Below are 27,540 nucleotides of genomic sequence, written 5' to 3'. Positions count from 1 at the left end.
TGGGCAAAATGGTTGTCTGAAAAAATATATATATATTTCTTGGCACCATGTGGACTAATGTAATGTTATCTCACAGTGAAACAAGATAACCATTACATGGTCCTTATTCATGTATTGGCTTTGCAATGTACTGCCATAGCCTACTGTGTATCTGTATGAAGACTTGCATTATAATTGAATATGTTGTTCATCCCTTAATACATGAGATGAAATGGAGAATAACAAGCTTTGGTTGTCTTTTATTGAATTAGTCGTTTTTTATATTGAATGAATGAGTAGGCTACCATTCTTTCCGGACCCATAGTAAATAGCTTTAAGTTATGTTAATTTGATTACCATAAACACACACACATAAATCTTTCAATAAAGATGTCTATGTTTACCACAAGAGTCAATTTTCACTACTATTTTGTCAGGTCATAAGACACATTTAGAAGGAAACGCATGAGACAACACTGGGGATTGTCAGTAGGACATTACTGTCCATGCCTAGGTAATTCTATAACATCCACTCTCTACTCCTAGTGGTTATATCCAGTGTCTGTTTGTCTGTCTGTCTGAGGGTGTTGGGGGAAAAGCCCATTTCTGTTCTAACCAAATTTACTTTTACGTTTGTCCATTTAGCAGACTTACAGTCAGTGCAACAACACATCACAAAGTAAAACTTTCCTCAATAAAACAGCTATCAGCAAAGTCAGTGCTGGTAACGAAAGATAAGAGCAATATTGTATTGTATTGTATTGTATTATATTCTATTGTATTACATTATCCAATGTTATTATCCAGATCTTGTAATGCCCTATAATAATAAAGCTCACATCATCGCCTACTGGACAAATTCAGCCATTGGTTCATTTGGTACAGCAGCCAATCCGCGTTTACAGTAAAACACCACACTTCCTGTTTCGGATTAAAGAAAATATCGCTATTAATGGTATATTCAATCTGAATAGACGAATGAATTGCAGTGATTTACCATACCGTTTATGAGAGAGAACACACGGTAAGTGATGAGCTATTGCTAACTATTACATTTATGGCTGTGCTTTAGTGGTAAGCCTCCCTGTAACGCTTAAATAGCAATGTCAAGCTAATATTTACTCCGTGCTAGCCAGGCCATTCATTGTATGTATAGTCATGCCACGTTTGTAAGGTTGAGTGTCCTTTATGTGATTGTAGATTTGCTGATAGCAGTAGTCAGCTGTTATGCTACAATTGCAGTCTACCTGCGATAAGTTTAGCATGCTAAAAGTAGACTACTTTGTAAACCAACCAAAAGCTGAGCTACTATGTGTCACGTAGGTGCCCGATAATCAACAATGTATCAATGTTGATCATTCACCATCCTATTACAATGTAGCAAACGTAATTCATGTGCCACAGTATTTTCTCAGTGAGTGACAATGTTGCAGTTTAGCAAGTACCAGTATCTAGAGACTCTCGAGTTAATTGGGCGAGTCTCTCTGTTATCTCTCTGGCTAGTTTATTGATTGTTTGTGACAGGGGCTACAACTTCGTAGAGCAGCACTCGCCCCAGGCATTACATAACGTACTGGGATCAGGATAGGATGTAATAGGTTGAGGCTGCCCCGCCTAGACACTAGTGTAAGGTCAGTTTAGCCTTTTACCCCAGTGGTGGAAAAAGTACTCAATTGTCATACTTGAGTAAAAGTAAAGGTGAAAGTCACCCAGTAAAAGTCTAAATGTATTTGGTTTTAAATATACTTAAGTATCAAAAGTGAATGGAATTGCTAAAATGTACTTAAGTATCAAAAGTAAAAGTATAAATCATTTCAACTTCCTTATATTATTAAGCAAACCAGACAGCACAATTTTATTTTTTACATTTATTGGTGGATAGCCAGGGGCAAACTCCAACACTCAGACATAATTTACAAACGAAGCATTTGTATTTAGTGAGTCTGCCAGATCAGAGGCAGTAGGGTTGACCAGGGATGTTCTCTTGTGTGAATTGGACCATTTTCCTGTCAAAATGTAACGAGTACTTTACGGTGTCAGGGAAAATGTTTGAAGTAGGAAGTACATTATTTTCTTTAGGAATGTAGCGAAGTAAAAGTTGCCAAAAATATAAAAAGTAAAGTACAGATACCCCCAAAACCAACTTAAGTAGTACTTTAAAGTATTTTTACTTACTTACTTTACCCTTACATGGATAGATGGAATAGAGGCAGACTCTGTACTATAGCTTATTGTACACTCCTTGCTTCCAGAAGAGAGATGAGGCAGGGCCATGGGCCATGAGGGAGAGCTGAACAGAAGGTCAGCAGTGAGCATGCTGATTCAGACTCACTAGCCTGCTGGCTAGCCTAGCTACATCACTAGACTGTTTTAATTAGAAACATGATTTCCTTATTATTAGACCAAGCAGTTTGGCTGGGTGTGTGCCTCTCAAGGAGGGTCATTTGAGAGAACTCGCTCTCTCGCTTTCTCTCTCTTTTTCTTCCTCCTTACCCCCTTTATACTCCTCCCTCTCTGTGACCTCTGCTAATTGTCCATCCTCCTCTTCCCCATTTCTCATCCCTCTTTCTAAATGAAAACAAGGCATCTTATTTTGTTATGTCTTCCTTCTCCCTAGGCCTGACCATGCCTGTGTCCCTGCTGTGGGCAGTGGATGTGTACGGGCGTGTTTACAGCCTGTCCACTGGAGGGCAGCAGTGGGAGCAGTGTCATGATGCCTTGTTAGAGTTTAAGAGGGTGACAGCCGTACAGCAGTGTTGCTGGGGTATCGCCTGTGACCACCACATCTACCTGAATGTCCACTCTAGTGATGTACCCATACGTTACCAGGAGGAGACATACGAGAACCAGGTACATGGTGTGTGTGTGTCCTCGGGACGGACAGGTTTAGGGTCATGAAATATTGTGTGGGTGGGTGCCGAACGGGTTGAATATAGATTTGTTTTTTAATAGAAAATCCATAAATGCATAATTATTGTGCAAGTCATATCTTTAGGCTACATTGAGGTTCTTCTTTCTTTATCTGGTGTTAGTACCAGTTCCTCCCGGGTGGCGCAGTGGTCTAGGGCACTGCATCGCAGTGCTAGCTGCGCCACCAGAGTCTCTGGGTTCGCGCCCAGGCTCTGTCGCAGCCGGCCGCAACCGGGAGGTCCGTGGGGCGACGCACAATTGGCATAGCGTCGTCCGGGTTAGGGAGGGTTTGGCCGGTAGGGATATCCTTGTCTCAGTATGTAAAATGTATGCACTCTACTGTAAGTCGCTCTGGATAAGAGCGTCTGCTAAATGACTAAAATGTAATGTAAATGTAGTACGTAGCCCAAGCCTAAACTATAAGGGCCTAACTGTAGCGTGCCAAATATACGGCCAAATGCTTTTGAAAAAGTTAACCTCGATCCACTGAAGCAAAAATGACAGTGTCGGAGTTTAATTCAATAAGAAAAAAGCTGTGAAATGTAGAGTTGAAAATAAATAGGAGGGCCAGAACAGTATTCTAATGTTTGGGAAAAATCTTGTGAAATGGCAAAAGAGGATGATAGCAGTGTCGTGCGTGATGATTGTGAGGCACTATACAAATTCGACAGTCACAAACGGGAACCTCTTAAGGATCGGACTCTTTTTTTAAATTTCCGCCTAAAATGACATACCCAAATCTAACTGCCTGTAGCTCAGGACCTGAAGCAAGGCTATGCATATTCTTGATACCATTTTGAAAGGAAACATTTAGAAGTTTGTGGAAATGTGAAATGAATGTAGGAGAATATAACACATTAGATCTGGTAGAAGATAATACAAACAAAAAAGCATGCGTTTTCTATTTTTTTGTTTGTTCCATCATCTTTGAAATGCAAGAGAAAGGCCAGATAGGATTCTGTGTAATTTAGGCGTTGTACACAAGATGGCAGTAGTGTGTGTGCAAAGTTTCAGACTGATCCAGTGAAGAATTACATCACTACACAATATTTTGTATCAAGTCTGCCATGAGTTTGACCAAATGTGCCGAAGTGGTCAATTTATACATTTTCAAGTACATAACTATAGAGAACATACATAAATACTAAGGGGGGGTCTACTGTAAATTGAACACTGCAGTTAGATTAACAATAATTTAAGCTTCCTGCCCATATAAGACATGTCTATGTCTCGAAAAGTTGGCTGTTGTTTACAACGTCATTCTAGTCACATTATTGCATATTGAGCAAAAACTGTCCCGACCGATCCTGTAGAGGTTAAAATGGTACGCCAAGGGAACTGTAGGTGACTGTTCAAATGGGTTAAATGGATGGAATAATAGCCTAACTGAAATCTGGACACTGACTGTAGGTCTATAACCTTTCACATAACCTAATAGAATATTAACTCTTGCAGAATTGAGCATTCCTTGCAGTACAATTATACACCAAATGTTAATTTTGACTCTCTGGAACAGGAGTGAAGAAATATATTCTTGATTTATTTCATTCTCTCATCTTGAGAGAATGAAACAGAATGAAACCGGTTAGTGACTGTCTGTAAAGATGCTATCTTTATCAGCATCATAGAAGCTGATACTATTTCAACCACTTCAAATATGCATCCAAGCCGAACTGAAGTCTTATCAGCAACATGTTGGGTCTATTTAACAGCTTTTAATTTTCTTAAAACCGGTCAAACTGATTTTGCGCGGGAAATCTTTCCAGTTTTTTTTTTTTGTTATTGCATTTTCTCCCTGGTCCATAAACGTCTTTGCTCCACTAGAGAAGCAGAGATGAAAGAGAAAACAAACTTTACCGACGTCAACTAGATTGAAGCATTCATTCGATCAATTTATGACATTATACTGGCGATCAACTGTTTATTTAGTCTTCTGGGGCAACAAGTAATGACAGAAGAGAAGCTGCATGTATCTAATTATAGACAAGTTGACTAACAAATGGCCTACCAAAATGTCTGAAAATATAAGCAGAAACATATTCCTATCTAAAAAGGCCTGTCAAAAGATCATTCTTCCTCTGACTGTACAGTGCATTTTCTATATTTGTGGGTTAGGGTTGGGTGCAGATTTTCACTTTATCATATATAGTCGGGTGTTTGCAGGTGGGTTATTAGAAATTGCGGGCGGGTGCAGGTGTACAAATAGCTGACCTGCGCATCACTAGTGTGTGTGTGTATTTCTGCTTCTTTTGCACCTGCTGCATTTATGGTTCTTATAATTCTCTCTCTCAGAGATGGAATCCCAAGGATAACTTCTCGGATCACTTGTTGCCGAGCGACCGCTGGCATTGGAGTGACATCACAGGGCTGGAACACCAACCCCTGGACAGTTTCCTTCTTCCCTCGACCAACTGGGAGTGGGAGGTGGACTGGTACATCGACGAGAACTTTGGAGGAGAACCCACAGAGAAAGGAGTGAGTGTCTGTTGTTCTTCGCTATTTTTCTCACACTCTCACTCTCTCTTTCTCTCTGTCTTTATCGGTATCTTTCTCTCTTGTCTCCCCATTTTAGACGTTCCCTCTGTTCTCACCTTCTCTCTTTCCCTCACTCTCTCTTTCCTTCCCTTCCTCTATGTCATTGTCTTACCCTCACCTACGATGATTCATGTGTGAATGGATTTGTCTGTGTGTCTGCAGGGTTGGACCTATGCCATGGACTTCCCTGCCACCTACATCAAAGACAAGAAGTGGAACTCGTGTGTCCGTCGCCGGCGATGGATCCGCTACAGGAGGTACAAGGCCACGGACACCTGGGCCAAGGTGTGTATTTGGAGCAATATAATCACCTGTCACAACTAGGATGTAACTGTATGCCTCTGCTGTGAATGCTTTCTTCATGTACTGAACTGTACTCATCATGTACTGTAGGTTTGTTTAGGCCTGTGTGTGTGTGTGTGTGTGTGTGTGTGTGTGTGTGTGTGTGTGTGTGTGTGTGTGTGTTGACCCGTATCTCTCTGTGTTACCAGATCCCATCCGAGGGTCACAGTGGTCCCCTGCCAGACCCCTTTAATGACATCAGCTGTGGAGGCTGGGAGATCAGTGAGGAGCCCAGGGGGAGGCTGTCTCTGTGGGCTGTCTCTCTACAGGGCAAGGTATTACACGCACACACACATATATGCACACACACAAACACACTAATACATGCACACACACATGAATGGCATGGACACACGCGCGCACACACAGCTCAGAGGGCGAGGTCATATCTCCAGAGATCACAAAACACACACATACAACACAAATGTATTCGTAAACTAACAAATCAATTTGATTGACTAATTGCCTGTGTGTATGATCTGGGTCATTAGGTGTGGTTTCGTGAGGGTATCCATCACCACAGCCCAGAGGGGGATGGCTGGGAGGAGGTGTCTCTGCCTGGGGAGGTGGTGCAGATCAGCTGTGGGCCAGGGGACCTGGTTTGGGCTGTGCTCTGGGAGGGACAACTCATTGTCAGGGAGGGCATCACCAGAGACTGCCCACAAGGTGGCTGGTTAACAGAGGAAGTGTGTGTGTGTGTGTATTCGTGTGAGAGAGAGAGAGAGAGCGAGAAGGAGACAGAGAATGAGAGACCACATGTTTGTGTCTGTTTGTGTGTGTGCAAGGGAGAGAGAGATGGAGAGAGGAAACATTTTTGTGAGCGAGAGAGAGCCTGGGAGTGTGTCTAATGGTGTCTTTCCTCCTCTTCTCTCTCTGCCAGGCTCGTCCTGGGTGGTGGTGGACTCTCCCAACCCAGAGACCGGGGCCATCCACGTAGCTGTGGGGGACAACGTAGTCTGGGCCGTCACCAAGGACAACAAAGTAAGACTATATGAAACACTCTCATGTATGCTCTCTAACGCTTCCCTTGTCAGCAGTAAGTTCCTGATGATTATCTCTCTGTATCTGTCAGGTATGGTTCAGGCGTGGCATCAACTCCCATAACCCATGTGGTTCAGGCTGGATCGGGATGGTCGGGGAGATGGTCATGGTCAACGTGGGCCTCAACGACCAGGTAAGGATTTGATCAATGTTTATTAACAGACCTTCTAATAGATTGTCAGGTAAGTTCTCTGAGTGTGGTTTATAAAGATTCACTTTGTCCATGGTGCTGAAACATATTTGGTCGGGCATTCTACACAGGTCAATGTCTGTTTGTTCTGACTCTGTCCAGGTGTGGGGTATTAGCTGTGTGGACCGGGCAGTGTATTTCCGTCAGGGTGTGACCTCCAGTGAGTTGAGTGGTAAAGCCTGGAAGGCTGTCAACGTGCCCCGAGACGGAGACATCAGGTCCCACTCCTCCGCCAGCATTAGCAGTCTGCACAGGTGGACATGGACACGGAATACTGTGACACATTTCCAATGCTTGGGCAATCTCATCTACATAAAACGATTAGCCAAACAGTCTGCTAGCTGGGTGCTCTGCGTAATACTAATATCTCTCTCTCTCTCCCTCTCTCTCTCTCTCTCTCCCCGTCCCACAGTGCTGGTTGTTTCTTCAGTGGTGAGGTCCAAGCCCAGTCTGTGATGAGTGAAGACTCGGACACAGAGGGCGGTCCACAGAGGGCGGTCCTAGAAGTAGGGTCATGCCCCTCCTCTCCTCCCCCTGAGCCCCCTCCCATCGACCCCGACGTCCCCAAACCACGCATCCCTAAGGTCACCAGCGACAGCTTCATCTCTGAGATGCTCTCCGACCGTGAGGTCAAACAGGAGGGGGCCACCGCTGCCACCACTGCCAGTCCCTCTATCCCAGAAGAGGAAGTCGCTCTTCGGGAACCGGAGGCCAAGTGTCCCCCTCCGGCCCTGCTTCTCTCCCCCAGCCTGTCTGGAGGGCTTGGGGACCCCCAGTGGAGTAACGTGGACCTGGAAGAGACCCAGACTCACCTGGCTGTGGGGCCTGCCGTGGTGAGAGGGGACTCGGCTGACACCTGTAGTCTGTCCTCGGTGGCCACCTACACCCTGTGTCAGGGGGAGCCGTATGGGGCAGATGAACACCCGCTCTGGGCATGGGTCAGTGGAGGAGGCTGTGGTGTGAACTGTCACTCCCAGCTCAACTGGTTCAACTCTGCCACAGGTGAGACACAGATACTGTAGATATTGTATCGCTTTGAAATGGTATTTCTCCTGTATATTAAAACAAGTCTAGGAATAAGCAAAACGCCAGCTGCAACTCGCAATTAAACCAGAATAGACACTTCTGCCTGATGTAACAGTGTCTCTCTGCTTTTTCCTTGTTGTTGTTGAGCCACTGGAGTGTTTCCTCACACGTTGTTGATCAAGTTTGGACCTTTGTCTTATTGTCTCTCCTAGCCCTGGCATCATCAGTCCAGTCCATGAGTCTGTCCATCAGTCCAGCCCAGACAGCTGCCTGGCGGAAACAGATCTATGAGCAGCTCAGCGAACGCTCCAAGAGAGAGATGGACCACTTTAAACACTACGAACAGGCCGTAGAACAGGTACCGACAACTTGAACGTCTAAAAATGCTACTTTTTGGTTGCTTGCCTTGATTTAATGAGTTTTGTTTATGACTTGCCCTTGTTGTATAGACGTTGATTAGTCTCCCTCCCTCCCCTCCTTCTCTCCCTCCCTCCCCCCCTCCGTCCCAGTCTGTGTGGGTGAAGAAAGGGACCATGCAGTGGTGGAGGGACTGGAAGCCCCATAAGTGGGTGGATGTGAGGTTTGCCCTGGAGCAGTTCTCAGGGCCTGAGGGAAACCAGGACGGCATCCTCTTCCTCTACTACAACTTCAATGAGGAGAAGAAGGTGAGGGGAGGGGCACAGTGCCTGTGTATGTGTGCCTGTGTGTGGGTGTTTTCTGTGATGAGTTATTTAGTCCTCGTTTTCTCCTCCTCTCCTCCCTCCCTCCAGTATCTGCATGCGTTCATCAACGAGGTGACTATCTTGGTGCCGGTGCTGAATGACTCCAAACACACGTTTGCCGTCTACACAGCAGAGAGGACCAAACAGAGGTGGCCTATCAGACTGGCTGCTGCCACTGAGGTGGAGATGCATGACTGGGTAGGTTATATGATGACTGTCTTCCATCTGAACCTGTCACAAAGTACAGTGCTCCATTTTCACATAATATCATGTTTTATTCATAAGCAAATGATATGCTAAATTATGGATGGCGAAAGGGTTATGCCACAAAGAACCAGATATAACCATTTTTTTAAATGAACCTTTTATGTAGTATGACTTTGCCTCTATGTAGGGCTTATGAAGACTTTATGTATGGTATATACGTCCTTTATAAGTTGTAGTTTGGTAAAAGTGGGGCCTTAATGTCTTGACTATGTTTCTCTGTACCCCCAGCTGGCCCTGCTGAGTGTGTCGTGCTGTGACGCCCGGGGGATCCAGGGTCCCCCTTCTAAACAAGCCATCTGGTCAGTCACCTGTAAAGGAGACATCTTCGTCTGTGAGCCTTCGCCTAGCCTGGAAGCCTGTCCCTACCCCACACCATGTGACCAGATGTAAGACATGTCCTCTGGGCTGTTATCAATGCTTTATAAAGGCTTGATAAATGAGACCTATGAATACAAACCTGCAGTACATCATGAATTAGTTATTTGTGGATAAATAGATAGATATTTATTGATCAGATATATGCACTTACAACTGAATAGTCTTAACTGATAAAACATTGGTTGACAGTCACTGGAAAATTGTATATTTTTCTTTCTTTTGTCTCTAACCACATGTTGCTCTGCCCTGTCTGCCCTGTCTGCCCTGTCTTCCCTGTCTTCCCTGTCTTCCCTGTCTGCCCTGTCTGTGTGTGTGTTTGCAGGTTCTGGCATCAGGTGGGGGGCCACCTACGTCTGGTGGAGTGTAACAGTCTGGGGGTGGTGTGGGGGGTAGGCTACGACCACACTGCCTGGGTCTACACCGGCGGCTATGGAGGGGGATTCTTCCAGGGTAAACACAAATATATACTAAACATAAACCTACTGGACTGGACTTAAAGCATATGCTAAACATGACCAAGTACTGTATAGCCACTAACAGGTAAACCAAACTGGCAACGTTGCGTGAGCGAGCATTGGAAAATAAATTAATGCGTACATGTTATTCAATCATTTCACCCAAACTGCTCACGCGCGTCAACGAACATCTGCCTTGCCGAACGCTAAAGTAGAACTTGGTTCTATTTGAGACGCTCAATGCGCTGCTAGTCACGCCTCTCCCACCTACTCATTGGTTTCCATGAGCATACAAACCCATGTGGGTGCTTTAAAGATGAATGAGGAGAGAAGATTTATTTATATAACCTTATTTAACCAGGCAAGTCAGTTAAGAACAAATTCTTATTTGGTCTACCCCGGCCAAACCTGGACGACACTGGGCCAATTGTGAGCAGCCCGTGGGATTCCCAATCACGGCCAGATGTGATACAGCCTGGATTTGAACCAGGGACTGTAGTGACGCCTCTTGCACTGAGATGCAGTGCCTTAGACCACTGCGCCACTGTGAATTAATCGTCAGAATAGAGAAACACACCATTTTGTATGACTCGGCACCATATTATTCATGTCAGGTAAAATAACAACCCAATGTTTATCTCCCAGGACAAATTAGCAAGCTATCTTAATGACCACGAATGTATATTTTGTGTTTCGAACAGTCCCCAAATTGATATAGTTGGCTCACATTTAGATTAGTTATTTTTACCTGTGTGTCATGATCGCATCTGGTGGGGATAGACAAAATCAACATGCGCAGGGCCAGTTTGGTCAGGGTGAAAGGGTATTTATCAGCTCTACTTGATCTCAGCTCCTGACTATAATCTCTCTCTTGTCTTTGTCAGGTCTGGCCAGCAGCACAGATAACATCTACACCCAGACAGATGTGAAGTGTGTCTACATCTATGAGAACCAGAGGTGGAACCCAGTCACAGGTTACACCAACAGAGGCCTCCCAACAGACCGTTACATGTGGAGTGATGCAACAGGACTGCAGGAGTGTACCAAGGCCAACACCAAGCCTCCATCCCCTCACTGGACATGGGTGGGTATCACTAGCAGGACAAAATATGTCAATTTCACCCTCAATAGAGAGCAATAGTAATGACAACTTTTTTGTAGGCAGTAACTCTGCCATGGTTGGTCAAAGCCTATGGAGAAATTAATGGGGATTTTGTAGAAGTTTTGGATAAATAGAAAAAATAAGGTCTGTGGTAAACAGGTTTAGGAGACCGTAAACTTTTTTTAAACGAGATTATCTTCATCAGCCAATGTATTTTTTTTGCATTTATGTAATCAGAACGAGCACATTAAAGGCTTCATAATTCATAAAGGTCATGGACTACAAGCTGGCGAGCTCTATGGACAGTATCACATTTGAACTTAAACTAAACATGCACACAGTAGCGGTAGATGTCTAAAACGGTCCTACAAACAAAGCTTGTTATCATGACACAAGGCGAGACCCAGATGCAGACACAGGAGGCAGATGGTTGGAGTCTTACAATATTTATTAATCCAATAGGGTAAGGCAAGAGAATGGTCGTGGACAGGCAAAAGGGTCAAAACCAGTTCAGAGTCCAAAAGGTACTGAAGGGCAGGCAGAATCAAGGTCAGACCAGGCAGGATGATCAGGCAGGCGGGAAAGAAGTCCAGAGTCAGGCAGGGGTCAAAACCGGGAGGAGTAGCAAAAAGGAAATAGCAAAAGGAGTACGGGGACAAACACGCTGGTTGACTTGACGAACTGGCACAGAGACAGGAAACACAGGGATAAATACACTGGTACAGAGAGACAGGAAACGCAGGGATAAATACACTGGTACAGAGAGACAGGAAACACAGGGATAAATACACTGGCACAGAGACAGGAAACACAGGGATAAATACACTGGCAGAGAGACAGGAAACACAGGGATAAATACACTGGGGGAAACAAGCAACACCCGGAGGGGGTGGAGACAATAACGAGGACAGGTGAAACTGATCAGGGTGGGACACTTGTTTTGCTAACTGCTCTGTCTCTTATCAGGTAGCAGACTGGACCATTGACTATGGGATCTCCGGGGGGACAGACCGAGAGGGTTGGCAATACGCAGCTGATTTCCCAACGTGAGTGTACCTAACCTTCCCCAATACATATTCATTGGTCTATCTATCACATCAAGCTGAATCTTTTCCCAGCTTGAAAGCAACCATAATATTTGTTTACGTCACTGTCATGTATTTTCCCTCTCTCTGTATGTACTCTTCCAGGTCGTATCATGGCCACAAGACCTTGAAGGACTTTGTTCGTCGTAGACGATGGGCCAGGTACTGTATCTTACTACACAACAATGGCTCTGTTCCCTCATCACTGTTTATTTAGTCAGCACACAATAATAATATATTTGTTTTATATAGCGCTTTTCATTACAAAGAGAATCTCAAAGATAAAAAACAAACAAAACAAATGTGGAGATCTGGCAGGTCTTGGGCGATGGTCATCCACAGCGTCAGATGACGAGGTGTTGTTGAGCAGGGTAGTTCAGAAAGGCTGGGCAGTACTTCAGAGGATGGAGCTTTGATGGCACAGAGAGGGAGCAGCGTCAGTCAGTTACTTAGACAAGCCCGGTGCTGTTCATCAGGCACCTCATTCGTTGTCTACTCCTCTGTAGGTAGGCTGGATAGTCCACTACTGAAGTGTAGCACCCACCTAGGTGATATACAATGGTCTGGTCTGCCTCATTCTGCCGACTCGGTACTCTGTTTAAACAACCCTGAGTTTGCGCTCTAGGTAGAAAAATGGCCCGTAAGCACATATCTAGGATCAGCTTTACTCTACCTAAATCCCAACCTTCGACATTGAGGGAAACACAATAACTGACCTTAGGTTAGCTCTAGGACAGAGTTCTTCAACCCTGGTCTTGGGGACCTACAGGAAGTGTATGTTTTTGCTCCATCCCAGTACTAACACACCTAATTAACTAGTGGTACACTGGTCTAGTTGCGACTTATCTCCTATTTTAACAACCCTTGTAAACTACATGGGCAAAAGTATGTGGACACCTGCTCGTCGAACATCTCATTCCAAAATCATGGGCATTAATACGGAGTTGGTCCCCCTTTTGCTGCTATGACAGCCTTCACTCTTCTGGGAAGGCTTTCCGCTAGATGTTGGAACATTGCTGCGAGGACTTGCTTCCATTCAGCCACAAGAGCATTAGTGATGTCGGGCACTGATGCTGGGCAATTAGGCCTGGCTCGCAGTCGGCATTTCAATTCATCCCAAAGGTGTGCGACGGGGTTGAGGTCAAAGCTCTGTGCAGGACAGTTAAGTTCTTCCACACCAATCTCAACAAACTATTTCTGTTTGGACACAGCTTTATGCACGGGGCAATTGTCAAGCTGTATCAAGAAAGGGTCTTCCCCAAACTGGGCTCCCGAATGGTGCAGCGGTCTATGGCACTGCATCGCAGTGCTAGAGGCATCACTACAGACCCTGGTTCGATTCCAGGCTGAATCACAACCAGCCGTGATTGGGAGTCCCATAGGGCGCCACACAATTGTCCCATTGTCGTCCAGTGCCTAGTTAAATAAAGGTTAAATAAAAACTGTTGCCACAAAGTTGGAAGCACAGAATAATCTAGAATGTCATTGTATGCTGTAGCTTTAAGATTTCCCTTCACTGGAACTAAGGAGCCTAGCCCGAACCATGAAAAACAGCTCCAGACCATCATTCCTGCTCCATCAAACTTTACAGTTGGCACTATGCATTCGGGCAGCTAGCCTTCTCCTGGCTTCCGCCAAACCCAGATTTGTTTGTCGGACTGCCAGATGGTGAAGCGTGATTCATCACTCCAGAGAACGCGTTTCCACTGCTTCAGAGTCCAATGGCGGCGAGCTTTACACAACTCCAGCCAACGATTGGCATTGCGCATGGTGATCTTAGGCTTGTGTGTGGCTGCTCGGCTATGGAAACCCATTTCATGAATCTCCCGACGAACAGCTCTTGTTCTGACGTTGCTTCCAGAGGCAGTTTGGAACTCGGTAGTGTACCGAGTACAGACGATTTTTACGCGCTACGCGGTTCAGCAATCAGTAGTCCTGTTCTGTGAGCTTGGGTGGCCTACCACTTCGCGGCTGAGCAGTTGTTGCTCCTAGACGTTTGTACTTCACAATAACAGCACTTACAGTTGACCGGGGCAGCTCTAGCAGGTCAGGAACTTGACAAATTGAGTTTTCGGAAAGGCGGCCTTTGACGGTGCCAGGTTGAAAGTCACTGAGCTCTTTAGTATGGGTCATTCTACTGCCAATGTTTGTCTATGGAGATTGCATGGTGGATGTTTGCTCGATTTTATACACCTGTCAGCAACGGGTGTGGCTGAAAAAGCCGAATCCACTCATTTGAAGGGCTGTCCACATACTTGTGTGTTTATATATAGTGTATTTCCTCTGACAGGAAGTGTAAACTGACGACCACAGGGCCGTGGCAAGAAGTCCCGCCCATCTTGTTGAGTGACGTGACCATCGTCCTGTGTGGAGCTCAGAGCAGTGTTGAGCCGATCCCTCTGTGGGCCATCAGTAACAAGGGAGACGTGCTCTGTAGACTGGGGGTTACCATACTGACTCCTGCCGTAAGTCTCACACACACACACACAATATGTAAACACACATGTTCACTGTGAATACGCACACATTGTATTTGATAACCGAAGTGGTTGAGTGTGTTCCTAGGGGACGTCGTGGCTTCACGTGGGCACAGACCAGCCTTTTAAGTCTATCTCCATCGGGGGGGCCAACCAGGTGTGGGCCATTGCCAGGGATGGATCTGCCTTCTACAGGGGCTCTGTGTCCTCAGAGAGCCCTGCAGGTCAGCCAGAGAACCACGCAGAGCCCACACTCTCTGACAGAACCCAGGGTTCTCCCTCCAGTCTTACTGCTAATCAACAGTTCAGTTAGTCACTGAAATGTATTTCTAAAGCTGTTTTTACATCAGCAGTTGTCACAAAGTGCTTTGCAGTAATACTGTGGCTCAATTTTTCCTTTCTGGAGGAGCTTACCTCTCTGGGCTCTGGTTCATATCACAGAGATGCACCTTATGATGAAAGTAGACTAACCACTGGCTGTTTAATGTACTATTGCCCCCTGCAGGAGATTGCTGGTACCACATCCCCTGTCCTGGAAGACAGAAGCTCCAACAGGTGTCTGTAGGGAGAACGTCGGTCTACACTGTGGATCAAAATGGTACAACAGAAAATAATTTCATGACTTACTATGACACTTGTCTTTATTATCAGCTGTCTATTAGTTGTGCCATCTCAATGATTTATTTCTGTCATGATTTTAATGCTGTGCTCTCCATCCAGGTAACCTGTGGTTCAGACAGGGCCTGACTCCCAGCTACCCTCAGGGATCATCATGGGAACACATCTGCAACAATGTACGCAAGGTCTCCGTAGGACCTCTAGACCAGGTGAGCAGAACCTACAATCTAAAACCTGGGTGGTTGTCGTCAGCAATAATGAATCATAGGGACTTTCTCTTTTCTCAAAATTCAACGCTCTTGACATTGCACTGTGTTGAGTAACTCAACCTTTCTCGTTGTGTTTGTGTAGGTGTGGATCATAGCTGACAAGGTGCAAGGCAGCCACAGTCTGAGCTGTGGGACAGTCTGCCACCGTCTGGGGGTTCAGCCCATGGACCCAAAGGGACAGTCGTGGGACTACGGCATCGGGGTGAGACCCTTTAACCTTACCTCTAACCCTGACCCTAACCCATCAACATGCTTCTGAGACGCCAATGACTTTGAAGGTTTTCTTGGTGGGGGGGCTGTCTGACTTTCTCTCTTCATCTGTTATCTTTCTCTCTCTCTCTTCCCCTCTTCCTCTCTCTCTCCTCAGGGTGGCTGGGACCACATCACCGTGAGAGGGAACTCCATTGAGGCTCCTCGTGTCCGTATTCCCTCCCTGACGCCCTCCCTCACCGCCTCCCTAACGGACCCCCTCCGCCCCCCTCCACCCCGCAGCCTGCTCCCTGTCATGATCACGGAGATGGAGAACGGGAACGCTGTCCGGTGTTAAACACACACACCTACAGTACTTGCTAGTGGACACTATCTCTGTTCTGTCTTCAGCCCAACTCTCTCTTCAGATACGCCACAATGCAACTACCCCACCCTCCACACTGTACTGTAGCTCCCAGCTCCATCCTCAGCTCTTCTGACCTATCACCTGGCTGTGTTAAAAGACCTTTGAACCCTATCTCCGCACCTTCAACTTGACTCAGCCAATCACCTTCTCTCTTCACAGCTAGCAGATCATGTTCAGTATTTCCCACATAGAGCACTAAAGTCGTTTTTAAACCGTGTCACTGAGTCTTTGAACATTGCGGTATTGTAATTTAAAGGTTAACTCAGCTAAAAGACGTTGCCACGAGCAGCACCGCAAATATTCAGATGAGCGAGATGCAAGTCACACACAGTATCTGCGCATGTACACAGGTTCGCTTCACGCTGTTGGAGCGGTAGGTACGGATCGCTTCACGCTGTTGGAGCGGTAGGTACGGATCGCTTCACGCTGTTGGAGCGGTAGGTACGGATCGCTTCACGCTGTTGGAGCGGTAGGTACGGATCGCTTCACGCTGTTGGAGCGGTAGGTACGGATCGCTTCCGCTGTTGGAGCGGTAGGTACGGATCGCTTCACTCTGTTGGAGCGGTAGGTACGGATCGCTTCACGCTGTTGGAGCGGTAGGTACGGATCGCTTCACGCTGTTGGAGCGGTAGGTACGGATCGCTTCACGCTGTTGGAGCGGTAGGTACGGATCGCTTCACGCTGTTGGAGCGGTAGGTACGGATCGCTTCACGCTGTTGGAGCGGTAGGTACGGATCGCTTCACTCTGTTGGAGCGGTAGGTACGGATCGCTTCACTCTGTTGGAGCGGTAGGTACGGATCGCTTCACTCTGTTGGAGCGGTAGATACGGATCGCTTCACGCTGTTGGAGCGGTAGGTACGGATCGCTTCACTCTGTTGGAGCGGTAGATACGGATCGCTTCACTCTGTTGGAGCGGTAGGTACGGATCGCTTCACTCTGTTGGAGCGGTACATTTTACATTTACATTTAAGTCATTTAGCTGACGCTCTTATCCAGAGCGACTTACAAATTGGAAAGTTCATACATATTCATCCTGGTCCCCCCGTGGGGAATGAACCCACAACCCTGGCGTTGCAAGCGCCATGCTCTACCAACTGAGCCACATCTACCGTATCCGGTAGATACGGATCGCTTCACGCTGTTGGACCGGTAGGTACGGTTCGCTTCACGCTGGTAGAGAGTGGTAGGTACGGGACCAAAACAAAGGAAATTGACACACTATGCTGTTTACTTTCTGCATCTACTTCATATATGAGTCTACGTTTAAATCTGTGCTCTTAAGATAACTTTTTGTTTTATTTATGGTTTTTGTTTGGTTGAATGTTTTTTATGTGTGTGTTTGGTGTGTACGGTATTATGTGAGTAGATTTTTGTTGTTTATGTTATGGTGGTAATTGATTTATCTTTTAAAAATAATATGTGTTTTGGGGGGGTATTCAATGTGATTGGGGCGACGTTAAGATGGGTAAGAAAGCGTCACTGTCGGCCCATTTATTTGTGACTTATTATAAAAAGTCTGTATCAGGAAGTTACAGTACTTACTACTTTGTACCTGCTGGCAACAGGTCGAGATTCTACTGGAGTCACACCAAAAACAATAAGGATTTATTTAACGAGAATAATTTGTTATTAACGTTTGATAACACATGATGCTTTTACAGTTCTAGGCCTTCCCCCTGAATGGTTTGTATCTGTGATGGCCACAGTGAAGAGTTTGTATGCCCATGTATTTTTGACAGCACTCGAAAAGAAAGTATATATTCTTCTTTTCATGAAAAATGTGCAATGTGTAGTTCACACTGGACCGAGGTGTGAATTGCTTGGAAAGTGATGTCTTTGCGGGGCTTTAAAGTTGAACTGTTTATTTCTCAGGTAAATAAGAGTTCTCCTAAACGCTATTATTGGCATGTTTTTGACCTTCTACGATTGTAGCAGTAATGACTGACAGGCAACACACGTGAAAGGTTTGGTGGAAAGAACAAATAAATATTTTTGTTATAAATCTGTATATGAGTATATTATAAATGTTTTAATGGGGATATTCCAAGGTTTGTTATTGTACGTTGGCATATAAAAAGGTCAAATATTAGTCCTTTGTTATCCATAAACCACAAAAGTTGAAACTAGCACATTTGGGCATTAATTGATCTTCTCTAAATGGAAACCACAAGCCAATAGCTATCACTGATATACTGGAACTACAAATAATTGATTGTACAGAAAACTGTATGTCTGTGAAAACTCTCACTTTATCTTCCTATGGCAGTTCCTAATACAAATGTTTCACTTACTACTGTTAGAACTGTACAGGCTTCATCCTAAAGGAGCGGCACATGCTTGTCATGCTGTGGTGTACCCCTTCACATTCCAAACTTTAAGTGTTTGTTCTAGAGGAGGACTTGTCCGTTTAAAAAATGATTCCATTGTTTTTATTGATTATAATGTCAATTAAAATACTATAATCAGGTACTATTCTAACCCCAACAAGGCTGTTATTGATGTGTATATTTCTTCCTTCCAATAGTGTGCATGGTCAATGTCCTCTCAATAAATGTGATTATTGATAAGGAAGATTATTGTATTTATTTTATTCTCATGATCCAAAACTCTCATGATCCAAGACTCAGAACTCAGGCTACAAAGATATTACAATATAATTCAAACACACATTGTAAGAGCAACATAAATATGTCTTCAATATCAAATTCACCTGTTACACACACACCACTGTTTTTATATAATAACCCAGACGCGTTTATCCAAAGTGATTTACAGTCATGCATGCATACGTTTTACATACACGTGATCCCGGGAATCGAACCCACTATCCTGCCGTTGGAAGGACCATTTTACAGATCTGTAAATACACTTACAAAATACCATTGCAGTTTGGAGATGGGTCATAGAGAACTTGGTCAACACATCAATTCTGACATGTACATATATATATCTCTGCAGAGCCTGTGGGTCTAGTGGTAACTGCCGGCTTCCCCACCGAAGGCATGGGTTCAATTCCCTGCTTCAACCCTTCAAACTGTTTTTCCCACCTATATACAGTATACATATATGTATCTACAGTCATAACGATTCGCACTTGATTTAAATTATGATGTTTTATTTTCCTTACTTAAAGAGTACAGTATTTGACTAAAGTCTGTAGGACCAGTCTATGTAAGCATATCCTTGTCCTGTATGTGACTGTTGTGTCCAGAGGCAGTGCTCAGCAGGGAAAACAAACATTGGTTGAAAACAAGTCTTCATCTACAGCAGGTGTGGCCTGTCCTATCTACACAGCTTGTGGCCCCGAGGGCCACAGTGTATGCTGGTTTTTAGTTAGAAAATGAACTATATTTTGACAATCAGTTATTTTACATTTTTGACCAATTAACTACAGTAATCAGCAGTTAGAAAAATTTAAGAAAATAAAAGACAATGAAATGAAACAGATTAAATAAAATGGCACTGAAATGTTCTTCGACGTTGGTCGGTCAGAAGTCTGTCCACTCTTGGTTCTCACCACCAATCAGAGTCAGAATCCAAGTGATATGTTTTATCATGGTCCTCTGGGTATTCTGTCTGTCACTATTCATGCTAGGCCTATGTCTAGACTGACAAAGTCCACAGGTGCTTTGCTTCAGCCAGCCAGTCAGGTGGGAGGATGCTCTCTGTCTGTCTTCACTTATACTCCACCATTATGTTCTCTTAGAATTAATGTCAAGGGTATGGTGCTAAGAATCACCTCCCACCACTGTCTAATAGAGTTACTGAGTTAAGTTCTTGTATGCTCCATTTAGTGCATGGTGATGTCAGGTATGTCACTATAGCTCACTAGCTTGGTGGAGTATAAGGCTGCATCTCAGATGACACCCTTTCCCCATACAGTGTACTACTTTCGGTCATAAGTACAGTAGCAGTGCACAATATGGGAGATAGGGTGTCAGTTGAGATTCTCTCCCCAAGTCAAGCATGGATGCTCCAACCCTTCGGCTGTTGAGTTAGCACCTGCTAGCTGTTAGCTTTCCTGGCTAAAGCTGTGAATCTGGGTGAGGAACTGAGACAAGCTCTCCTCCCCATCCTCCTCCAGGTGCTGCTGGTAACACTGGAGCAGTCTGGCAGCGCTAGCCTCTGTCGGTGTCTCCCCGGGGGGCAGGCGGGCGCTGGACATCCCCAGGATGATGGTGGTCAGGGACTTGATGTAGTTCTCGGCCAGCGTCAGCGTCTCGATTTTGGAGAGCTTCTTATCCATTTTGACATGCGGGATGGCCTCTCTGAGGGCCTGGAAAGCGTTGTTAAGTTTGTGCATGCGCTGGCGCTCTCGCTCGTTGCTCTCCAGCCGCCGGACGTTGCGTTCTTTGTTGCTGTTGTGAGACCGTCGGCGTCTGTGGGGGTTGTGGGTGGCAACCCCTCCTCCTCTACCTTGCTCGCGGTCCCCGCCCCTCAAGACCCCCCTCCAGGAGCCTCCGATACGGACCGAAGCCTCAGAGCCCTCTTGTTCGCTAGAGCCTGGTTCACTGGTGTCACTGGTCTCTGGTTCGGGGTCTGGCCCAGTCCAGGGTTTTCTGGATGACTTAGCGGCCTTCCCTTTAGACTTCATCCTTCAGCCTGATTCAGTTACCCCTCTTCCTCACACTGCCAAAAGCTTTGAAAGATGAGAAAAACAACAACTGGTTATAGAAAGGGCTTGTCATGGAAGAAATAAGCAAACAGGGGGCAGGGCCTTTACCCTGAAGGCTACAGTGTTACAGTTGAGTTTAAACACTCAAGTTGGAATATCCGGCTTTTTGAGCACCATTTTATCCCCTTCCAATCTCATGGCTTAGACTTGAGTTTTTATTATTACTCATAAAAACTACTAGAAAATGACAACCCAATGAAGTTATAAATGCTGATTACACTGTAATTACATTGTAATTAGCTAATGGAACTAATCCTGCTGTTTATGATCCATAAGCATTTTACTGTACCGTTTACATCCTGTATCCTGACGTATAAGCTTAGATTGATGAGTGAGGATGAGGAATACCTGCATTATATGTTATTTTACAGTAAGGCCCTTTTATCATTGTTTTTATTCGCAGTTTTAAATGAAGATTTAAGAAACACAGCATCTATCTAATCAGCCAGTGTGTGAAAACACCATAATGTTGGGTGTGTAATCTCCACCTCTCTTATCCTGCTGCAGGCTACCCAAGGCTCCAGATAATACCCGACTCAAGGTTACTCTCTTATAACAAACGGGCCAGAAAAGAACAGCACACGTTTGGTAGAGAGATTTTCCCCTGTGTATGCCATCTCATAATTTAAAAAACCTCTTTAAGGATCTACGGGATCGGTGTCCCTATACCGGGGCGGTTGTTGCTAACCTGCGCCAATGTGACTAGAATGACGTTGTAAGTAACAGCAAACTTTCCAGGACATAGACATGTCTTATAAGGGCAGAAAGCTTAAATTCTTGTTAATCTAACTGCACTGTCCAATTTACAGTAGCTATTACAGTGAAAAAATACCATGCTATTTGAGGAGAGTGCACAAAAAAAACTTAGCACGGCAACTGGTTTGATACATTCACCTCTGAAGGTAAATAATGTACTTACATTCAGTAATCTTGCTCTGATTTGTCATCCTGAGGGTCCCAGAGATAAAATGTAGCATAGTTTTGTTTGATAAAATACATTTTTATATTCAAATGTAGGAACTGGGTTCTACAGTTTGAACCCCTGCTGTCTATACTGTTATGCTTCATCAGATGCTATTCATGTACCATGGTAACAGGTGAATACACTAATAATAATACAAGGGACTTATATAGCGCCTTTCAAGGACTCAAAGTTTTTTACTGCAAGTGGCTGTTCTGCTATACTACACCAGCAAATTCAACAAATAATAAGTATTATTAAGTATATCAGCCTAATCGAAGTGTAGATTACAACATATATTAAAAAGTGTTCGAACTTGCAACAATGCTGGGATTATTACTAATGCGACTTGGCGCATCCAATGGCAATGTCTGAGTTAGGTATTACGCCGGGAGCTGTCTGCTGATTTGACAGCTCCAACGCAGTTACACCTCTGACATCCCTTAAATAAAAACATGCAGTTGCCAGTTATCGCAAGTTAAGGCAGAACTGATTGAATCTAGCCCTAAATTGACAACAAATATTTCCAGTGCATTTTTAAGGCATGTCATATTGACCAACAACTCAGTGTATCAATATAATAAAGCCTATTTTATATTAGCATTTAAAAGTATACATTTTACCATTTTTTCTGAAGTTATTATCTTAGTTCTGAACCCAGTACCAGGACATTTTAACCAAAAACCTGGTTGGCTCTGCCAGGAGGCTGAAACTTGGCCTCAAGTGGATCTTCCAGCAAGACAATAACCCCAAGCACCCATCAAAATCTACAAAGAAATGATTAATTGACCACAAAATCAACATTTTGCAATTGCCATCTCAGTCTCCGGACTTGAACCCCATTGCAAACCTGTGGTTTGAATTGAAGAGGGCAGTCCATAAGGGCAGACAAAGGATATCAAGGATCTGGAAAGATTCTGTATGGAGGAAAGGTCTTAAATTCCTCACACTGTGTTCTCCAATCTCATAAAACATATTAGAAAAAGGCTCAGGTCCATCATCCTTGCAAGATGAGGTATTGAAAACATGGGTGTCAATCTTTTTTAGAAAAATATATATTACTTGTTCATAAAAAAAGTATTTCTATGAGCAATTGTATTAGTATAAAATAATATAATTTCATTTTTTTTGCATACAATATACTGTAACTCAGAATTTGTATGATTTATTTCATACATTCTTTTTTTGCTAATCTTTATCAAGAGTGCCAATCATTTTGAACCTGATTGTATGTTTAGATGCATGGAGAATGTTCTACAAGTCAATAATACAAATTTTAAAAAGAGAGGTGTCAAGTATATTTGCTTTAGGGCCTCGAAACCCATTCTTTGTCAATAATTGGATTTAAACAAAACTTCTTAGGCTTGTAGAGACACTAACCAAGCATTAGCATTGTTACTTTGTTCCCCGGTCTCCCCTACTGTATAAATGTTGTAACTCTCTCATACTCTCTTTCTCCCACGCTCACCAATCATTTACATAAAGTAAATAGTTAGCATTCATCAAGTTGAGAAAACAGTGAACATCTTAAATTAATACAACTTCATTAGATTTCAATAAAGAGAAAAAGGAATAGACAACAAATTGACATTTTAGTTACCTTTAAAAATGAAAGTAAGATGCCTGTGTATGTAGAAGAATAGTTTTCACCGTGAAACATCAATAATATCCTCTGAATTAAAGTTTCGGTTGAGTGGAAGAAGCGTCTGTCGTTCTGATCCAAGGATGAAAGATAACTGTCGCATGTGAGGTACCTGTCGCTGCTGTAATGTACACGTTGCGCTCGCTTAGCCAATGGGAGTGCGCTCAGACTCCGGACGTGGTCATCTGTGCCCGTGCGTAGCCAAACGCCTCGTTTACATCTGAGGCTATGAAGCTAACATGCTTCATTTGTCCTGGTCTTATCAACATTCTGATTGTGCCCACATTGAAGCCTTTGCAGCTACACCAGAGGAGGCTGGTCGGAGGAGCTATAGGAGGACGGGCTCATTGTAATGGCTGGAATGGAGTAGTTGGGAACAGTATCAAACACATCAAATATATGGAAACTACATGTTTGACACATTCCATTTATTCTATTCCAGCCATTATAGCTCCTCCCACCAGCCTCCTCTGATCTACACATGGTAGTAAAATGTATCTCTCTAGGTCCATCCACTGTGTCCGCATTGTGACCAGATATCCTGGTCTCTCCCTGTATGCAAATTATGAAAATGATTTGAAAGACCACTCCAGAGGTGGTCAGTAAGATTAAATGACAATCATATCAAAATGTGTATTTTAAAAGTCTACACCTGTCTTTAAAATGTCGACACAATTCGATTTTGGACAAGATCAGGACAAATTAGGTTTTGTCTAGAAGGGATACAGCTTTTGTCACAATTTACTTTTTGTAGCAGGTTTAGTAGAACCTATGCAGCAGGTTAGGAGAATGAACGTAGCAGGTTAGAAGAATCAGGTTAAGATTAGGAAATGGGTTAGCTAAAACGCCCCAAAAATCTACTTTGAGGTCAATTTGACAAAAGCTGTATCCTATCCAGACATGACCAACAAATGACGCATGTTAGAACCAAGTATAAACAGGGCTAAAACTATCGACATTGGTCAACTATTTGACATTGGTCAAAATCAACTGGAGGCTTTCCACATGTATCAGTCCACTCCTTGCACCCGCCCATTCATTTTCTGAATCCTTCCAAGTAGCCCATCAAAAAAAAAAGAAAAAAAAAATAATTGTCGCTCATCAATTTTCACAGTGGGGATTTTATAAGATTTTTATGTTGATTCATCTATTTTCTTTTTCTATTTGAATACAGAATTTTGTGATACACGTCTGTGTGTGTGTGTGTGTGTGTGTGTGTGTGTGTGTGTGTGTGTGTGTGTGTGTGTGTGTGTGTGTGTGTGTGTGTGTGTGTGTGTGTGTGTGTGTGTGTGTGTGTGTGTGTGTGTGTGTGTGTGTGTGTGGTATTACTTATCACTGAGGTACGCTTCACAATAGGCAAGGGGAAACAAATAAAATGAAAACTGTAGAAATATTTTATTTTATTTTCAACATCAAGCTCTTATCAGTACAGTAGTTAGCTGATGAAAAACCTGATAAATGTTCTTACATTTTGAATATGCAGGCTGTCAAATACTTTATGAGTGAATCAAGAGATTTCCATTGTTGGGACCCATTTATTCAATGTAGGATTATCAGGTCACCATTGCTATGTTCTGATCATCAGACCCCTCTGTTATTGTTAATGTGTCATAGGCTAATCCTTATTGGGAGACAGGCACAGCCCTGAAAGGTAAACAACTGACTCTTGGTGGTACAGTAGCCTGAAAAGGGATGGTTTATCACCCCTGCAGTTGGACCCTTAGTGGGCCCATAGAATGTAAAGGGAGTATGTGTAGTGTTTACTAGTGGTGAAACAGCAAGGTCCCACTGTTGAGCTCTTCTGTTCTTCTGTTTATTTGGAGATTTGTCTTCCATCACATTGTCTTCCTTCAGCAAACACGCTGTTAGACCTCATCCCCAGTGGTGGATACTGGGCTAAAACACAAGAAAGCCAGACTTCTGTATGATATAGTGTTATGGTTCCACAAACATTTCTACCGGTATCTAAAGAGAATGTCAGACACAGGTGAGCAGCTCCCAGCAGCAAAATGTGCAGCGGTGAAGTCCTTGAGTATGTGTGTTTATTTTGTGTGTGTGTGTGTGTGTGTGTGTGTGTGTGTGTGTGTGTGTGTGTGTGTGTGTGTGTGTGTGTGTGTGTGTGTGTGTGTGTGTGTGTGTGTGTGTGTGTGTGTGTGTGTGTGTGTGTGTGTGTGTGTGTGTGTGTGTGTGTGTGTGTGTGTGTGTGTGTGTGTGTGTGTGTGTGTGTGTGTGTGTATGCATATATGTGTATATGTGTGTGAACACTAGTACTGGTCCTGCCAGGTTTCTTCTAATCAACCAAACCACCCTTCAGGTTCTGTGGAACATTTCTTTCCGTTTGTTCAGTTTCTCCTCAGGACAACCATATGTATTTAGTTTACCCACGGGCTCTATTAACTAATAACTACTGGGTATACATTCAAATAAGTCAAGCAAACTCAGGTCTTACAAGCTGGACCAAATACTGTAACACACGCACACACAGGCACACGGATGCCGACATCCAAGCATGAACATGCGGATCAGAGTTGAGTGCCATCCTGTCTTGTCCTCCACCTACACTGGCCATAGAGCCGTCCGCAGCCCACAGATGGACTCAAGGACACCCCTTGAAATAGCTAGACAAATAAAGGGCCCTCTCCTTTTCTTTCCCCCTCTCTCTGTCTTCCATTTCCTTTCCTTCTCTCCTTCCCTTCATCTTTCCCTTTTCATCACACCTCTCTGTTTAGAGTCTACACAAACCTTGCTTTTTCTTATTATAAAAGAATAAAAACAGATCAATATTATCTATTTACTACATCACTTACTACATTGTGTAATGATGAAGTCACTGTGTCTTAGAAACCTATGGAATAGCCTTTTCACTTTCGTTTGGCCTGAGGCTGAATGTGGCACGAGAGCATGACCGGCGGCATTGATAAGACAGTAGTAAAACTAGACGTCTGTTGACTGGGCTGAACAATAGGCCTTTATGTTGACTGAGAAGAAGATAACATGCTTTCAACTCCAGCCAGAGCCACAGATCTGATATCTATTGCTTTCACTGTGGCCAGCTGTGCTGTTAGCTACTACACAGCCCAGGCTTATTGAGTCAGACAATGTACTGTTACAGAGCTTTGTGATATCAGTGTAACCAACCGACAGGTGGTTTGGAACTGTTGGAGAGAAGAAGAAAAAACTCTCCAGCTAGAAATCCATTAAATAATGAATCATATAAGGGAAGGGGAGAGGAGTGGAGTGGAGAGAAATGAGGGGGGGAGAGGGAGAGGGAGAGAGGATAAGTAATTTTTTCCATGAGCCCAAGGCTCTCTGGGTGACAGAAAAACAAGTGTGCAGCCAATCACTTGCCTCACTGCTCCAGGTCAGCATCAGTGACGTGGGTGAGGACCAGACTAGAAGGTCTCAACTGTGAGCAGGCATGGGTGGATGGACAACTCCACCTCTGGTGTGAGGATGTGGAGGTCTGGTGGGGGGATGCGGAAGATATACTGGATTCTGATATTATAAGATGGTGATCGGCCATCTTGGTTTTGTGGGAGCTGTCCAAGAAGGAGAAGTCATCCTCCCATTCTAAACCAAGACCTGTAGGGCAGCGTAAACACAACCACCATCAGATAGATATGTCATCAGACAGATAGAGAGATCACCATCAGGAAAGAGAGATAAAGACATACCATTGTCCTCTAAGCAGACCCCTGAGGTTGCCATGTGAGGTAGATGGTTGACACAGCTGCAGGGCGGGATTGGGGATTGATCATTGGTCTCAGGTGTGTGTCTGTAAATTGGTATTGGAGATTGACCCTTGGTCTCTTTGCTGTTGGTCTCTGGCCAGTGACTTTGTAGCTCCCTGGTGGGACTCTCCTATGGAGCGTGTTCAAAATGAAATGATGTTGATACTGTAGGCATAAAAACATGACTCTGATGTAAAATACCAATTATCTGTATGATAGATGCAGTTACCTGATCAAACACATAGACAGTGACATCATCAAAGAAAGACACCTTCCTCCCGTGTACAGGTTCGTCCACTTCTAATGACACATGGCCGGGCTGGGGGGTCACAGGGTTGCGGTGGGGGGCTACGGGGCTGGCCTGGGGGCCCCTCTCACCTGATGAGAGCCAGCACTGGAAGTCTTCATACCTGCATGGAGAAAAATATGATTCTTTCACATAAAAGGCAGTTAATTTTATGTTATTCTTCAACATACAACTTGGTATTTTATACAAATAAATAAACATCTACTGAGAC

At 44.2% G+C, this 27,540-nt stretch overlaps 3 protein-coding genes across 9 annotated transcripts in view; 1 reads left to right on the top strand and 2 right to left on the bottom strand.

The window, feature by feature from the left end:
• The first annotated feature begins 860 nt into the window (after window positions 1-860).
• On the top strand, window positions 861-18,580 carry LOC139580723 (tectonin beta-propeller repeat-containing protein 1-like). 5 transcript variants are annotated; one of them, XR_011676093.1, is made up of 25 exons: window positions 861-1,003; window positions 2,597-2,829; window positions 5,182-5,364; window positions 5,587-5,709; window positions 5,916-6,041; window positions 6,258-6,432; window positions 6,647-6,747; window positions 6,839-6,940; window positions 7,100-7,251; window positions 7,410-7,999; window positions 8,236-8,381; window positions 8,533-8,688; window positions 8,794-8,943; window positions 9,241-9,398; window positions 9,713-9,840; window positions 10,730-10,929; window positions 11,914-11,993; window positions 12,138-12,194; window positions 14,323-14,497; window positions 14,598-14,733; window positions 15,015-15,107; window positions 15,230-15,336; window positions 15,479-15,598; window positions 15,764-16,517; window positions 16,549-18,580. XR_011676093.1 is itself a non-coding variant. In XM_071409668.1 (24 exons), the coding sequence occupies exons 2-24, from the start codon at window positions 2,605-2,607 to the stop codon at window positions 15,941-15,943; spliced, it is 3,663 nt and encodes a 1,220-aa protein (XP_071265769.1). In that variant the 5' UTR covers window positions 861-1,003; window positions 2,597-2,604; the 3' UTR covers window positions 15,944-18,580. The 5 variants fall into 5 exon arrangements, 1 of the variants encoding a protein (XP_071265769.1); XR_011676096.1 differs by having other exon boundaries at window positions 15,764-16,804; window positions 17,135-18,580; XR_011676095.1 differs by having other exon boundaries at window positions 15,764-16,868; window positions 17,167-18,580.
• A 4-nt stretch (window positions 18,581-18,584) lies between these two features.
• Window positions 18,585-23,531, bottom strand: LOC139580724 (class A basic helix-loop-helix protein 15-like). The gene is made up of 2 exons (XM_071409670.1): window positions 23,250-23,531; window positions 18,585-20,652 (listed from the first exon to the last, which is right to left on the bottom strand). The coding sequence occupies exon 2, from the start codon at window positions 20,605-20,607 to the stop codon at window positions 20,026-20,028; it is 582 nt and encodes a 193-aa protein (XP_071265771.1). The 5' UTR covers window positions 20,608-20,652; window positions 23,250-23,531; the 3' UTR covers window positions 18,585-20,025.
• Window positions 23,532-24,662: 1,131 nt separating this feature from the next.
• Window positions 24,663-27,540, bottom strand: part of LOC139580722 (serine/threonine-protein kinase LMTK2-like) — a 14,206-nt gene continuing 11,328 nt past the window's right edge. For all 3 annotated transcript variants that reach the window (XM_071409665.1, XM_071409666.1, XM_071409667.1), the window contains 4 exons: window positions 27,252-27,432; window positions 26,966-27,152; window positions 26,640-26,873; window positions 24,663-25,187 (listed from right to left, as the gene is read on the bottom strand). In XM_071409665.1, the coding sequence (XP_071265766.1) occupies window positions 26,641-26,873; window positions 26,966-27,152; window positions 27,252-27,432 (601 nt within the window). In that variant the 3' untranslated portion in view covers window positions 24,663-25,187; window position 26,640. The remainder of the gene's footprint in view (window positions 25,188-26,639; window positions 26,874-26,965; window positions 27,153-27,251; window positions 27,433-27,540) is intronic.

This window comes from Salvelinus alpinus, chromosome 7, assembly GCF_045679555.1.
Source record: "Salvelinus alpinus chromosome 7, SLU_Salpinus.1, whole genome shotgun sequence".
Taxonomy (NCBI): Eukaryota; Metazoa; Chordata; class Actinopteri; order Salmoniformes; family Salmonidae; genus Salvelinus; species Salvelinus alpinus.
The sequence above is the reverse complement of the archived record's forward strand: the minus strand, read 5'-3'. Positions and strand labels throughout refer to the sequence as shown.

Excerpts from the sequence above, each read along its gene's own strand:
- LOC139580723 (XM_071409668.1), top strand. The coding sequence starts at position 2,605 with ATGCCTGTGTCCCTGCTGTGGGCAGTGGATGTGTACGGGCGTGTTTAC. Across the intron at positions 6,748-6,838 it reads CCGTCACCAAGGACAACAAA|GTATGGTTCAGGCGTGGCAT; the intron begins GTAAGACTATAT and ends TGTATCTGTCAG. Across the intron at positions 8,000-8,235 it reads CTGGTTCAACTCTGCCACAG|CCCTGGCATCATCAGTCCAG; the intron begins GTGAGACACAGA and ends TGTCTCTCCTAG.
- LOC139580724 (XM_071409670.1), bottom strand. The coding sequence starts at position 20,607 with ATGAAGTCTAAAGGGAAGGCCGCTAAGTCATCCAGAAAACCCTGGACT.